Source organism: Zonotrichia albicollis, chromosome 15 (genome assembly GCF_047830755.1).
Source record: "Zonotrichia albicollis isolate bZonAlb1 chromosome 15, bZonAlb1.hap1, whole genome shotgun sequence".
Taxonomy (NCBI): domain Eukaryota; kingdom Metazoa; phylum Chordata; class Aves; order Passeriformes; family Passerellidae; genus Zonotrichia; species Zonotrichia albicollis.
The window spans coordinates 2,621,624-2,633,972 of record NC_133833.1 but is presented as its reverse complement, the minus strand read 5'-3'; the positions used below and the strand labels follow the sequence as shown (position 1 = coordinate 2,633,972).

At 49.2% G+C, this 12,349-nt stretch overlaps 1 protein-coding gene across 1 annotated transcript in view; it reads right to left on the bottom strand.

Annotated features, from left to right (window-relative positions):
• The window catches only part of NSG2 (neuronal vesicle trafficking associated 2), a 32,428-nt gene extending 20,406 nt beyond the window's left edge, over nucleotides 1–12,022 (bottom strand). The window contains exons 1-2 of the mRNA XM_074551911.1: nucleotides 11,864–12,022; nucleotides 10,934–11,084 (exon numbers count right to left, since the gene is read on the bottom strand). Coding sequence (XP_074408012.1) covers nucleotides 10,934–11,062 — 129 coding nt within the window. The 5' untranslated portion in view covers nucleotides 11,063–11,084; nucleotides 11,864–12,022. The remainder of the gene's footprint in view (nucleotides 1–10,933; nucleotides 11,085–11,863) is intronic.
• Between the last annotated feature and the right edge of the window lie 327 nt (nucleotides 12,023–12,349).

Below are 12,349 nucleotides of genomic sequence, written 5' to 3'. Positions count from 1 at the left end.
TTCCACCAATTGTAACGCTGGGTCTTAAAGAAAGGCAGAATATGAGAAAAAAAATAAAATTAAAACTTTCATTGTTTCTAGCTATAATTTCATTTTCTTCATCATCAACACCAATTTTGTTATGGCTATTTTTTAATTGTTCCGTTTCTCCAATAAGCAGGAAAGTTTGAATCATACTGTAGTGATACAGAGTCTGAAAATGAACCCACACAGCCCTTCCTTCAGCAGGCATCAGATTCAGGTCCTGCAGCAATTCTGTCACATCTGGGAATAAATAAGCAAGCTCAGGCCCCAGCCAGACCAGAAGGTACTTGAAACACAATTTGCTGACTGTGCCAGCAGTGAAATGAGTGTGCACAGAGCCAGAGCCACCCTGGGCAGTGTTTTGCAAAGGTATCAAAAAGCTTTGGTGGAAGAGGGAAGAAGCACCTTTGCTGAAGGGCTTTTAGCAGGCACAAGTTAAAATCCTGCTCTGCAGAAGTGTCTTTGTCAGACACCCACTGGAATTACTCAGCAGCAGAAAGGGCAGGCAGTGAAGTCTCCTTTTTAGAGGAGAGCACAGAAATCAAATGACAAAGGTCAAACAGAAAACTGAAAACCTGCAGTGGGGGGGACCATTCAGTATCGGGGCAGCAACGATAAAAATGCAATTTTGCTGAGGGCATGGGGTGTACATTGAGAAAAACAGAGCTCAGTCCCCCACAGGCTAAATAAATCAGCCTGAGCATGGATCCCACACTTGCAGAGTTAAAAGTGCAAATTTAGAAAAGGAATAATCAATCTTCTAAAGAAACCTTTCTGCATTTTTAGCCTTTTTTTTTTTTTTTGCTTTGTACGTTTTCATTTTCCAGACTTCAAATTTGAGTTGGGTGGGAAAGATTTGCCTTCCCCCATCCCCTGCCATCACTCCTTTTCCACCTTCTTTTTCCATTTTGTCAGCGAGAGAAGAAAAAAAAAAAAAATAAAATTCCTGGCAGTGAAGTCTTGCAGAAATTCTACCCAAATCGCTGCTCCCGTGGAACAAGGAACATCCATCTCACACCAGGACAGCTTTCCTGGGAGAGCTGCTGCCCCTCATGCAGCCCACAGCACCAGAATCATCCCCAGCCCCTCTCCTCGGCTGCTCTCTGCTGGTTTGGGAATTGCTCTGGGTTGAAATCAGGGAAAGAAAGGAGAAAATTGGGGTCCTGGAAAGCAATGTCATCTCCTTCCCTCCTCTGGGATGTTGGAAAAGAGCTGCCCTAAGGGGGAACTTCCAGATGGGTTTAGCTCAGGGAATCTCCCTGCAGATTATCTTGCTCCTGTGATTTGTTCCTAAAGTTTTCACACCATTTCCCAGAGATACAGCACCTTCAAGTTGCAGGAACTGAGCCGTTCTTGCATATGCAGTAAAGAGGACACCAATAAATTACCTGGGACTTCCTTCATCTTACATCCAAAATAAAGCTGTTCAAAGTTGCTTCCTAGATGGGGTTTGCAGATGGTGAGAATATGAGCAGAGAGAAAAGGGTTATGGACCAGCAAAAAGTCATATCTAATTATGGAAACCCTCACTGCAGTCCTTGCAGCTTCCTCCTTAACCAGGTTTGTTTAGAATTTGAGCTAATTAACCACCAATTCAGCAAAGCACTTAAGCATGCAAGTAGTCCTATTAACATCAGCAGGATGAGCCGGATATTTCAAGTTAAGTGTGCATTTAAGGGCTTTGGCCTATGGAGCTGGCTCCAGGCTCCTTCCCACAGCCACTTCCAGCAGGATGCCTGGGGATCCTGGGGAATTCTTCATCGATGGCTCAGGGCTCTGCACACAGCACGACCCCAGCATCCCATATTACTCAAGGAGGAGGAGGGAAAAAAGACAAAAAAAAAGAATCTCAGTGATGTGCTGGGTCCCACTTGGTGGCTGAGTCAGGAGTTCACACCAGGCTCGGTTCACTGCTCACAATGCACTGTTTTCTCAGACCTGCACTGAGGAGAGAGAACGGCAGCTGCAGCAGATTCTCCATATAAATGTGACGGTTTTGGGATTAGGGGTAGCAAGGGATGATGGGGTGGGAAGCAGTCAGACAACCTATGGAAAATGGCAGCTCTGCAGAATTGTCCCCCTCAGCCATCCCAGGCCAGCAGATTCAGCAACATTCCATGTCTGGAAAGGTTTTGACATCCTGTTCTCTTCCTTGGATCTTCTGGTTCCTCATTGCAGTCCCTCAAACACTTCTGAAGAGCTGAGAGCAGCCTGCAGGGAATGGCCTGGGAATTGTGAAACCCCACCACAACAGGACCACGAGCCACATCCATCACCCTGCTCCACACAAGATGCTCCTAATGATGCTGTTTGCTAATACATTTATTGAGTTGCAAACCTAAATGCTCTTATGATTCCAGGCTTAATGCCAGTGCCACGACTGGGATCAATAGGAAATCTTTCCTCAGCTTTAATGGATGCAGGACCATGCTCCCTCTCTGTAGTGATGCTTTGGAAAATTATAGGTGTGCTGAGGTGAGAAACAACAGATGAGAGGCTGCCTACACCAGCAGGAAATCCATCATCCACAACCTTGAGAAGGTAAACAGTGGGAGAGTGCTGGGAAATCCAGGGATTTGGGCTGCTGAAAGGGAAAAGAAAGCAAGCTCCTAACCAAGTGGGCTATATTAAAAGCATTTGCTGTAAGGAGGAAAGAGCAGAGTAGATGTGAAATGTGACAAATTGAAAAATATCCCATTAAGCATGGAACCTTGAAAAGGATTTTCCAGCAAAGGGATGAAGTAAGTGTTTCAGAAAATGAACTGATATGAATTCTGAGCCTTGTCTCCAACTGGCTAAATGTAACATCATTTATTGCCACTTTATATTTGCATTTGAGCTCTATGGTTTTCCCTGAAGAAATGAGTAATAATATTTAACATAACTGGCATTGTGAAAACTTTAAATTATTCATTTGGAAAAGGACATGCAGCCCTGCTGTAATTCCCACTCCACTGCCTCGGTGCATGTAATATATTGTGGTTCAGGTGCTGCAAAGCACAAACCATAAAAATTTAAAATACTACTTCCTGGGATTATTAATAATGAAGAGTCTCTCAGTCAGAGTAGCTGTCAGATTGACAGAAGTGATAAACAAAATGTGTTGCTGCTACCAAGGAGAAAGGTTCCCTCCAAGTTCAAAGCTGGACTTTGTAGTCCCACAAAATAGTTGTAACACCCCCACCCGTTTCCAGGCAGATTAGTCAGGCTCACTTTTAAATGAAAATGAGACTCAGCTTCCTTCCCTTCCACATCTTTCTCCATTTCTTGCAGAAACAGAAGGGGAAATATCAACTTCTCACTGGCACCAATGTGGTGGTTTCATTTGCCTTTGTTACCCAACAAAGCACCAGCAGCTGAGCAGGACCTCAGGGTGCAGCAGGGCCAGGTGACAGCAAAAGGTGTCCCCAACCTAAAGCTGGCACTAAACCTACTGGGACTGGGGCAGGTTCTCCCCTGTGTGCTCCAAGCCAAGCAATGGCCAGAATCCACCACCTGCATGTGGGATCTCAGGATCTGAGTCCTGAGATGCTGAGCTACTGAGACCACCCTTGGGGGGCTCAGGAGTCTTAGAATGTTGCTAGAAGTGTCTGGTGGCAGGACTTTGACTTTACACGAGAGACGACACTTGTATGAGAATAGAAAGACTTCACTGGAGTGAATGGCGAAGGGATTAGTTAATTAGAGAGTGAGACACAGAGTTTAAGATTTATGTACAGGGGGGTTTAGAGAAGTAAGATAGAAGAATTGAGGTGTGTTTTGTCTTTCTTCTTATTTTTCTTTTCTTCTATCTTCTTTAGTGATAGTAGCACTTTTAGATTAGTTATTACTGAAAGTGCACTGAGTAATAAGAATAAATGGTATTAGAGAAAAATGATAAATATTGTACACGTAACAATGGGTATAAAGATAGGTGGCTGCCCGGAGGGCAGCACAGTGTGCTCATGGCTGCTGAGCAGAGCTCTGTCGGGCTGAAAGAAAATCTTTTAGATAAACAATTAATAAACATAAAAACCGAAAAGAAGAACTGAAGCCTCTTCTCGTCCTTCGATACGCGGGCTGCCCCAAGGCCACTCCGGGCCTTTCCAGGCCCTTCAAACAGCCAAAAACCCGACACCTGCACACACAATTCTCCAGCCTAACCCTCCCCCAGAGCCAGCCCCAAAGAGCAAATGAGATGTGCACATTGCCAACAGCAGCTGAGTTAAAATACTGAGCACTAAAAGAATGGAGGACAAGAGATGGGAAAATCATGTTCCAGGGCTTAAAACAACCTCTGGCCTTGCAGGCTTAGGATGAAACATTGATAGGCATGAGCAGCTCCCTGCAGCACCTCCTGCACCTCCTCCTGACTGTTGCCCTGGCTACTGCCAGAAAATGGATAAAGTGGACAGATCTCAGATTACCTGGCAATCCCCATGCTGCAAATTCCCAGATTTTTAGAGAATGAAGTCTTTAAAGCTTCCTGAAATGATTATGGCTATGACCCATCCTACAGGAAGGGCAGCTATGCTTCCAAATCTACAGGATGGACACATCTCAGCAGGCAGGCTGATATTAAACTTGGCATTTGGGATGTAGGTAATGGCATCCTAGTCATTATTTGAATACATAAAGTGCCTGAAATATCAAGCAACAAACAAAGTAAAAAAAACAATTAAGAAAAAGATGCCTTGGATCAAATCCATAGTCCCTGGAGAAAGCCAGGGTCAGTACTCTGCTATTTTTTTACTCCTATCAGCTCATTTAATGGGTGTTGTGCTGGAAATGAGTTTCACAGAGGGTGGTAGGAAAAAAGTGCTCTCCTGACTCAGTGCCAGGAGGATATTCCAGGCATAAGGAACATCGCAAAAGGACAAAGACAGCAAATGTGATCAGCCCTGGCATCACCAGTGAAAGGCAGCACAGAATGCAAAGGCTGCACTGGGAGCTGAAAGCAGCTGAGAAGGGCAAGGCACAGCCCCAAGAACAAAAGTGGCTCAGAATTTATTCAGCCAAGTCTCCCTACAAATCCACCAGGAACCCACAGGAGGTGGGCTGAGAAAAACTGATTTCAGTAGGTTCATCCAGGAGAGGGTTTAGCAAAGCAGACCAAAGAATCAATCACAAATTGGCTGGGCTGAATTAGCACAGCTCCCCTGATTTCCCTTCACTGATTTACAGCAGCCAAGATTCCTGCCCAGTTCTCCTTTTCACACCAGTAAAGAACTGGTGTGTGGGGTTCCTTTGACAGCCTTGCTGGAATCACTTCCACCCTCAGCAGTGGGTTTTCATGGTAGAAAAAAGAACAGCTTCAGCCAAGCCTCCACAGCCCAAGAGCCATTCCTGAGTCCATTCCTGCTGTTTCTGCAGGATGCAGCTCCAGGAATTGCAGTGCAGACAGAGCTGGGCTTAAGGGAGGTAATGGATCTCACACACCCAGGCAGCTTTAAAGCCCCTAATTCAGGCACTGACGGCAGAGCAGGTAAGGAGGGGGATTTTCTGCCCAGGCTACACAAATCCTGGGATGTTCAGAGTGAAGCTCTGCTGCAGCAGCACATTCTCTGAATGATGGGAGGCTGCTGCAAGCCGCTCCAGGTCCCTGTGAACAGCCCTGCTGGAGGGGTTGGTGTGTGAGAGGAAGGCCAGCCCGGAGTGACATCCAAACAGGAGCAGGAACTGCCAAGGACACGAGCAGGGCTGTGCAAATCGTGCAAACAACATCAAGGAGGTTCCCCAAACGCTGCCCTGCCCGAGTGGGGTGCTGCAAGGATTTATTGCAGCCTAATGGGCAGGGGTGGTGCTCAGTTCTAATTCACATCCAGAGGACAAAGGAATTTGCACAGTGTAGGAGGGGAACAGGAGAAGAAGGCTCAGACTTCGCTATTTTTGGGGATGAGGCAGAATATCCCAAGTGGAGAGAAAAAAGGATGGGGAAAGGCAAGACAGCCTGCTCATTTTTATTTGTTCTTCCCTTCCTTTGTTTTATCCATGTTTTCTTTCCCTTTGCATCCTCCTCCTCCCTCCTCCATCCTTTCCTCTCCCTGCCTCATCACTCTCCCAGCCTTTTGTGGCATCCCACCGGCCTCACCAGCAGAGGAGCAGGAGCTGCCTGTCCCTGGCTCCTGCAGAGCTCCTGCAGCTTCCCAGGAATGCTCAGCCGGGAATGCTGAGCTGCCTGCAGCCCCAGCAGGAGCAGCAGCTCCCCAAAAGCAGCCCCAGCTCCCCAAAAGCAGCCCCAGCTCCCCAAAAGCAGCCCCTTCAGGCTGCACAGAGGGCAGGCTGACACCGGTGCCCAGCACTGAGCTCTGAGCAGTCCCCGAGGTACAGGAGCACTCATCCAGCTACTCTGAATTATTCCTGCTCAGCTGGCCAGGACCAAACGTTATTTTCTGTTAAACCAACAGGGACAGGCTGCGAACACCAGGGAGCCTCCTGATCTCCAGGAACTCTGTAAATGAATGGCCTCAGCCACTCAGAGAGGGATGTGGCCAGGGGCAGGAGCAGAGGGTGGGGAAAGCATTTGAAGAGAGCTGTTACATCTATTTTCTTTTTGTTTTCCTGGGCTTGTGGCAGGAATTTGCCACTAGAGAAATTAATTCTCGAGCCTCCTGATGCATTCAAAATAAAGAACAATGGATCACATGATAAGCCTTCTGCAGCCTTCACCACAAAAGAGGTGCTGGATGTTTTTTACAGCCTGACAAGAGCTTTCATGCACTTTTGTGTTATGTAAAATTAGGATTTTACTGTCAGAGCAGAGGTATTTCCTGATGGATTACACTAAAGCAAGCCAAGAGACCAAGGGGTCCCCAGTTGTTGGTTTCATTTCACATTTCAGTGCACAGAATGGTCCCTGAAAAGCTGCACATCTTTCAGCATTATCATTGCCAGGATACCATCACAGCTGAAGCTGTTTGTCTATGCCTTGGAAAACAAGGCAACAGCTCCTCTTTTTCCCTTTGGTCCTAAAAGAGAAAAGATTTCTATTGGGTGGTTTGTTGTTGTTTTTTTTTTTTTTTTTGCTTTTTGAATCAGAAGAAATGAAATTCAGAGACATAAAAAGCCAGGTCAAGGGCTTGTCATTGTTGACGGGCTATTATTGCTGTTACATGGATGGATCTCTCCAAAAAGGCCGTGCAAAAATGATTTAGGAGTACCTGACTTTGCCTTCTGCCCCAGCACGGGAACAGGGGCAAGGGAAATGCTTGAAGATTGTCAATAAATATAAATGCACGGCAGGCTTAGCACCTGAGGGGGACAATTCCCCATTTGCCTCCCTGCAGCCACACAAGTGCTGACAGAAGGGTGAGAATGCTGATGCTGCCGGAGGAGCAGCATGAGGAGGGGACATCCTCCTTTGGTGGGAGAAGGAAGAAGATATTCCAGTGGTAATTTTAAAAAAGAAGAGTTTTGCCAAACGGAAGCCTCCTGAAATCCTGCCTGCGTTTTTCCAACAGCAGCAAGGTGGGAGTCAGAGGGGGCTGCTCAGATCTCAGTGCTTTGGAGAACAAGCCTGTTAGGAAAGCACCCCCAAAAGGACAGACAGGAAATTTAAGCACACCTTTAGGAGTTTTCCTTTCTCACCCCCCATACGATTTCTTCAAGGAACTATCTGAAAAGAGCTGGACTTCAGGGTTTACATCACATCAGTAAAAGCCTCATTTTTATATTTTATCTCTGTATCCTTTCTGTGACAGAGGAACCAGACACAAAAAACACTTGGCAAGAGCTGATGGAAGCTCTGGTGAAACACCTACATAGGTAATGCTGAGAGGCACTTTGAGTGACTCTCAAAGTGATTCAGCTACAAAAACATCCTTAAAATAAAGAAAAAAAATCAAGAATTCAAGGTCCTTAAACCACAATTTTCAGTCTGTAGATTCCACAGGCTTTGTGGGGTGCTTTTAGGGATCCAACAAACAACAGGTTTGATGTTCTTCCTACCTCACATGCAGGTATCCAAGACTCAACTGAAACAAAAAGGAACAGAACTTGCAGATACACACCAGGTGAGGGCATTATTGTAGAGACAGCAGCTGGGCTGCTCAGCACAAGCCTTGTGCACTCTTGGATCACTCCAAAGCTGTTACTACTCCTCCTCCAGACAGAGCCCTGAGCTGCACCCAAACCTCCCTGCCCTGGTTTTGACTCACCCTGGATTGCCCTGACCCCAGGGTGAGACGCAGGTCAAAAACTCAGAATTTCCTAAATGAAAATCTCTTCTGACAGCGAAGAGAAGCCCAGAAAGGGGAATATTTTAGCAGGGTTTTTTTTTTAAAGGTCTCACTTACAGGGGCTGCCAGGACAATGCAGGCTGTCTGAGCAGTGCCGAGGATGCGATGCAGGAGCTGGGCGGCAGCGTTGCCTCCCTGTGGATGGCAGGAAAGCCCCGAGGCTGGAGAGCCCCGCGGAGCTGTCCCTCCACAGGGGACACCGGAGCCTCACAGGGGACACCGGAGCTGTCCCTCACAGGGGGACACCGGAGCTGTCCCTCACATGGGACACCGGAGCTGTCCCTCACATGGGACACCGGAGCTGTCCCTCACATGGGACACCGGAGCTGTCCCTCCACGGGGGACACCGGAGCCTCACATGGGACACCGGAGCTGTCCCTCACATGGGACACCGGAGCTGTCCCTCCACAGGGGGACACCGGAGCTGTCCCTCCACAGGGGGACACCGGAGCGTCACAGGGGACACCGGAGCTGTCCCTCACAGGGGACACCACAGCTGTCCCTTCACAGGGGACACCACAGCTGTCCCTTCACAGGGGACACCACAGCTGTCCCTCCACGGGGGACACCGGAGCTGTCCTCAGCTGGTTCCTACAGCATCCCATGCACCAGGCACAGGAACCCTCATGGTCTCATTCTCCCGGGCTAAAAATCAACTGCTCGACGAGAAAAGTCAATTTTAGGTGTTTTCTTAACCCAGTCTCCTGACAGCAAGGCAAGTCCAAACAAGAATATACCCTGAAAGACTCGAAGTCCATGTCCACTCCTCCTCAAGGGGACAGCCTGCCTGAATCCAGCAGCTGCTTTGCTTTCTCAAGAACAAAGCTGCAATTTGCCCCTCTCACTTAACCTCTGCCCAAGCTTTTCACCTGAGGCTCAGCTCCTTATTAGCAGCTCTTTACACAGCCCCTCTGCCCCGGGGTGAGCTCACCCCACCAAACCCCTTCTACAGAGAGCAAAGGAAACAGGTCGTGAATTATTTTGCTTTTATCATAAATAACCTCTCCTCCTGGTGAAGGGATTTCCAGCCCGTTAACTGCGGGCCTGCTGCACGGAGGAGATGAACCACAGCCTGCAGAAATCAATAGCTCTGACTCTAATGAGTTCTGAATCACGCTCAGCACGCCCGGAGATACATCCCACACTTCCAGCAAAGAGAAATATGGATGTTGGTAGATGCATTGGCAGTAATATATGCTAATGAAGGTAATGTAACCTAACAACACGTGAATTATTGATGTGGGCATGTTTAAACAGAAAAATCAGCAAGGAATCACACCACACTGATCCATGCCAGTGTTTGCTCACCATCAGGCAACTGGAACACACTCTTACCACTCGATGAGCTTGGAAAGATCTTTGTTGGGTAATCCATGTCTCACCTGCTCCACAAGTCATTTCAATTCCACACTGCCATGTGACACTGGGTGAGCTCAACGAGCCCTTTGTATTGGCATCAAAGGTTTTACACACCTACAATTCCCCTAAACTTTTCAGACATTTATGACAAATCATATTGCTTTGCCCGAATTATTTTGATTGATCTTATTTATCAGAGTCAAAGATAAGGGCTGGCTTAGCCTCTGTTTCACAACAATTCATAGAAGTCCAACTCTCCTGAATGCAGCCAAGTTGCTCCTGTTTGCCTTGAGGCACGTGGAGAATGGGACCCGTTCCTTTGTCTGGCACAGCTCTGGCTCCCAGGATGTCAAGGCAGTTGACTCAGCTCTATCCTAAAATAAACACGGTTTATCTACCTAGACAGGTTTATCCCATCCATCACCATGTTCTCCTAATGTATTTAGGGAAAATTCATTTTGTACCACGGTAAAAGCAGGATATATGTTCAATAACCATCTGTGTTAATTTTGCTGTTATTCCATTATCCTGCAAGATCTAATCATTCTGTCTGTACTTTGGGGTGGGCTGGCTCCACCTCTGTGGTATCTGGGAACTACATTGCAGACAGGCTTTGTTTTGGTGAGGGCTGTTGGGGAATACGGATTTTTACAGTCTCATCATGTCCTCACCAGGTTATACCGATATGCATCATCCCCACGGGGATGTAGACAAAAGATTTCCTAGTTCACGCTGCAGCCAAAAAATCCCAACACAACCCGCAGCCAATCGCACATTCCTGGGGGTTTTAGTGCTGCATTCAGGTGTGAGAGACTTTAAGGGAGAACAATGTCCCCTGCCCGGGGCCAAACGAGTCCCTGGGCTGTCCCCCAGGAACTCAGCCACCGTCCCCAGAGAAATCAGCATCCTCAGTGCCCAAATCAGCTTTTCAAAGCCACGGAGAAGAAAACGGAGCTTAACTGAGATAATTAAAACAGCTGCTTATTTCGGCAGTTATCACATTACCTCCTCTCAAAGCAGGCCATTAATCTTACTGATAATAACATATTGCACGCTGCTCCTCAGTTTCCCCAGCTTTGCAAGAGAAACACACCAAGGTTTTTTTTTCCCGTTGTATTTAGGAATATTTGGGGTTCTTTTTTGAGGACGGAATGCACTGGGGGATATCTGCGTGCTTATTTGCCGCGTTTAAACAGATAAACACACAGTGAAGGATAACCCCTGTTTATTTATTGAATGAACGTGCCTTAATTCCCATCACCAGAGCCCAGTGGCAAGCAAGGGGCACGTCCGTGTGCGCAACCATGCAGGAGCACATTGTGATTTTGTTTTACCTTTTCCGGAGCCGGGAACTGCAGGTGATTTACTTCCAAAGGCGTGATCAAAGGAACTGTCTGAAAACCATCTTCGTTGGATGGTGGTTTGTTGTTCTTGTCGTTCAAATTACTCCCCAGCTTCACCATCCTTGCAGCCGGCTTTCCAGACCTGAAACCGGGGGAGATGAGCAATGTCACCGGGGCAGGGGAAGGGGACAATTCCTGCCTTGTCCTGCTCGCTTGGGTTCAGGTGTCGGTGCCTGGGTTACAGGGAATGTCGCTTCACTACAGCAAAGCATTTGCCTTACACAGACACTCCACAAACAGCCTCTAAACCCCACAAGCACCTTCTAAATCCCAAAAGCACCTTCTAAACGCCACAAACACCCTCTGAACACCAGAAAAAGCCTTTAAATCACATAAACAGCCTTTATACCCCACGATCAGCCTTCAAACCCCTCGCTGTCAGCCCAAACACGGCGCATCCCGAAGCGCCGGGAGAACCACCGGCACTGGTGGGAATGTCACCAACACGACTGGGAATGTCACCAGCATCACCGGGAGAGCCACCAGCACCACCGGGAATGTCACCAGCATCACCGGGAATGTCACCAGCACCACCGGGAGAGCCACCAGCACCACCGGGAATATCACCGGTGCTGGCAGAAGAGCCACCAGCATCACCGGGAATGTCACAGCATCACCGGGAGTGCCACCAGCACCGCCACCACCGCGGACACGCAGCGGGACACGGGGACACGGCACATCTCCCACTGACCCCAGGAGGGTTTTTGATACCCCTCTCCCATTTTTGCAGTCCCCTTGAGGGTTCGGAACCCCCTCCCCTGCGCATCCCGGAGCGCTCGGGGGTCCCCCATCCCATCTCCCCGGGAGCGGCAGCGCAGGCGGTCAGGGCGGGGGTTCTGCGGGCACGGCTGCGTTACTTACTGCCAAGCAGGCGGCGAGAGGCGGCGGCGGGGCCGGTGTGGAGCCCGCGGTGTCCGCGGGGGGAGCGGTGCTGAAGGGACAGCGCTGCGCTCGCTGCGGCTCCGCCGGTGACTGAGGCGGGCGGGGCGGCGGCTCCTTCCCCCCCCCCCCCCCCCCCCCACCGCCCCTCCGCCCTCAGCGCCATGGCCGCGGCCCCGTGCGCCCCCTGGCGGCCGCGCCGCGAGCACAGCGCACAGCGCCCCCTGCAGGCAGCACGCGTGAGAGAGCGGCCGTGCCGCCATGGCCGGGGAGGGGACACCGGCACCCGCCGCACTTCCATGGCACTGTCCCGGCACGGAGAGCTGCATGGCACTGCCCGGCCACCGACAGCTCCACAGCACGGACAGCACCGCGGCGGAGGGGATCCTGGGCGGCGTCACGGTGACAGGAGCTCTGCTGTCACCGTCGGGTCATTGAGCGCCGTGTCCTTCACAATAGGAGTGTGTC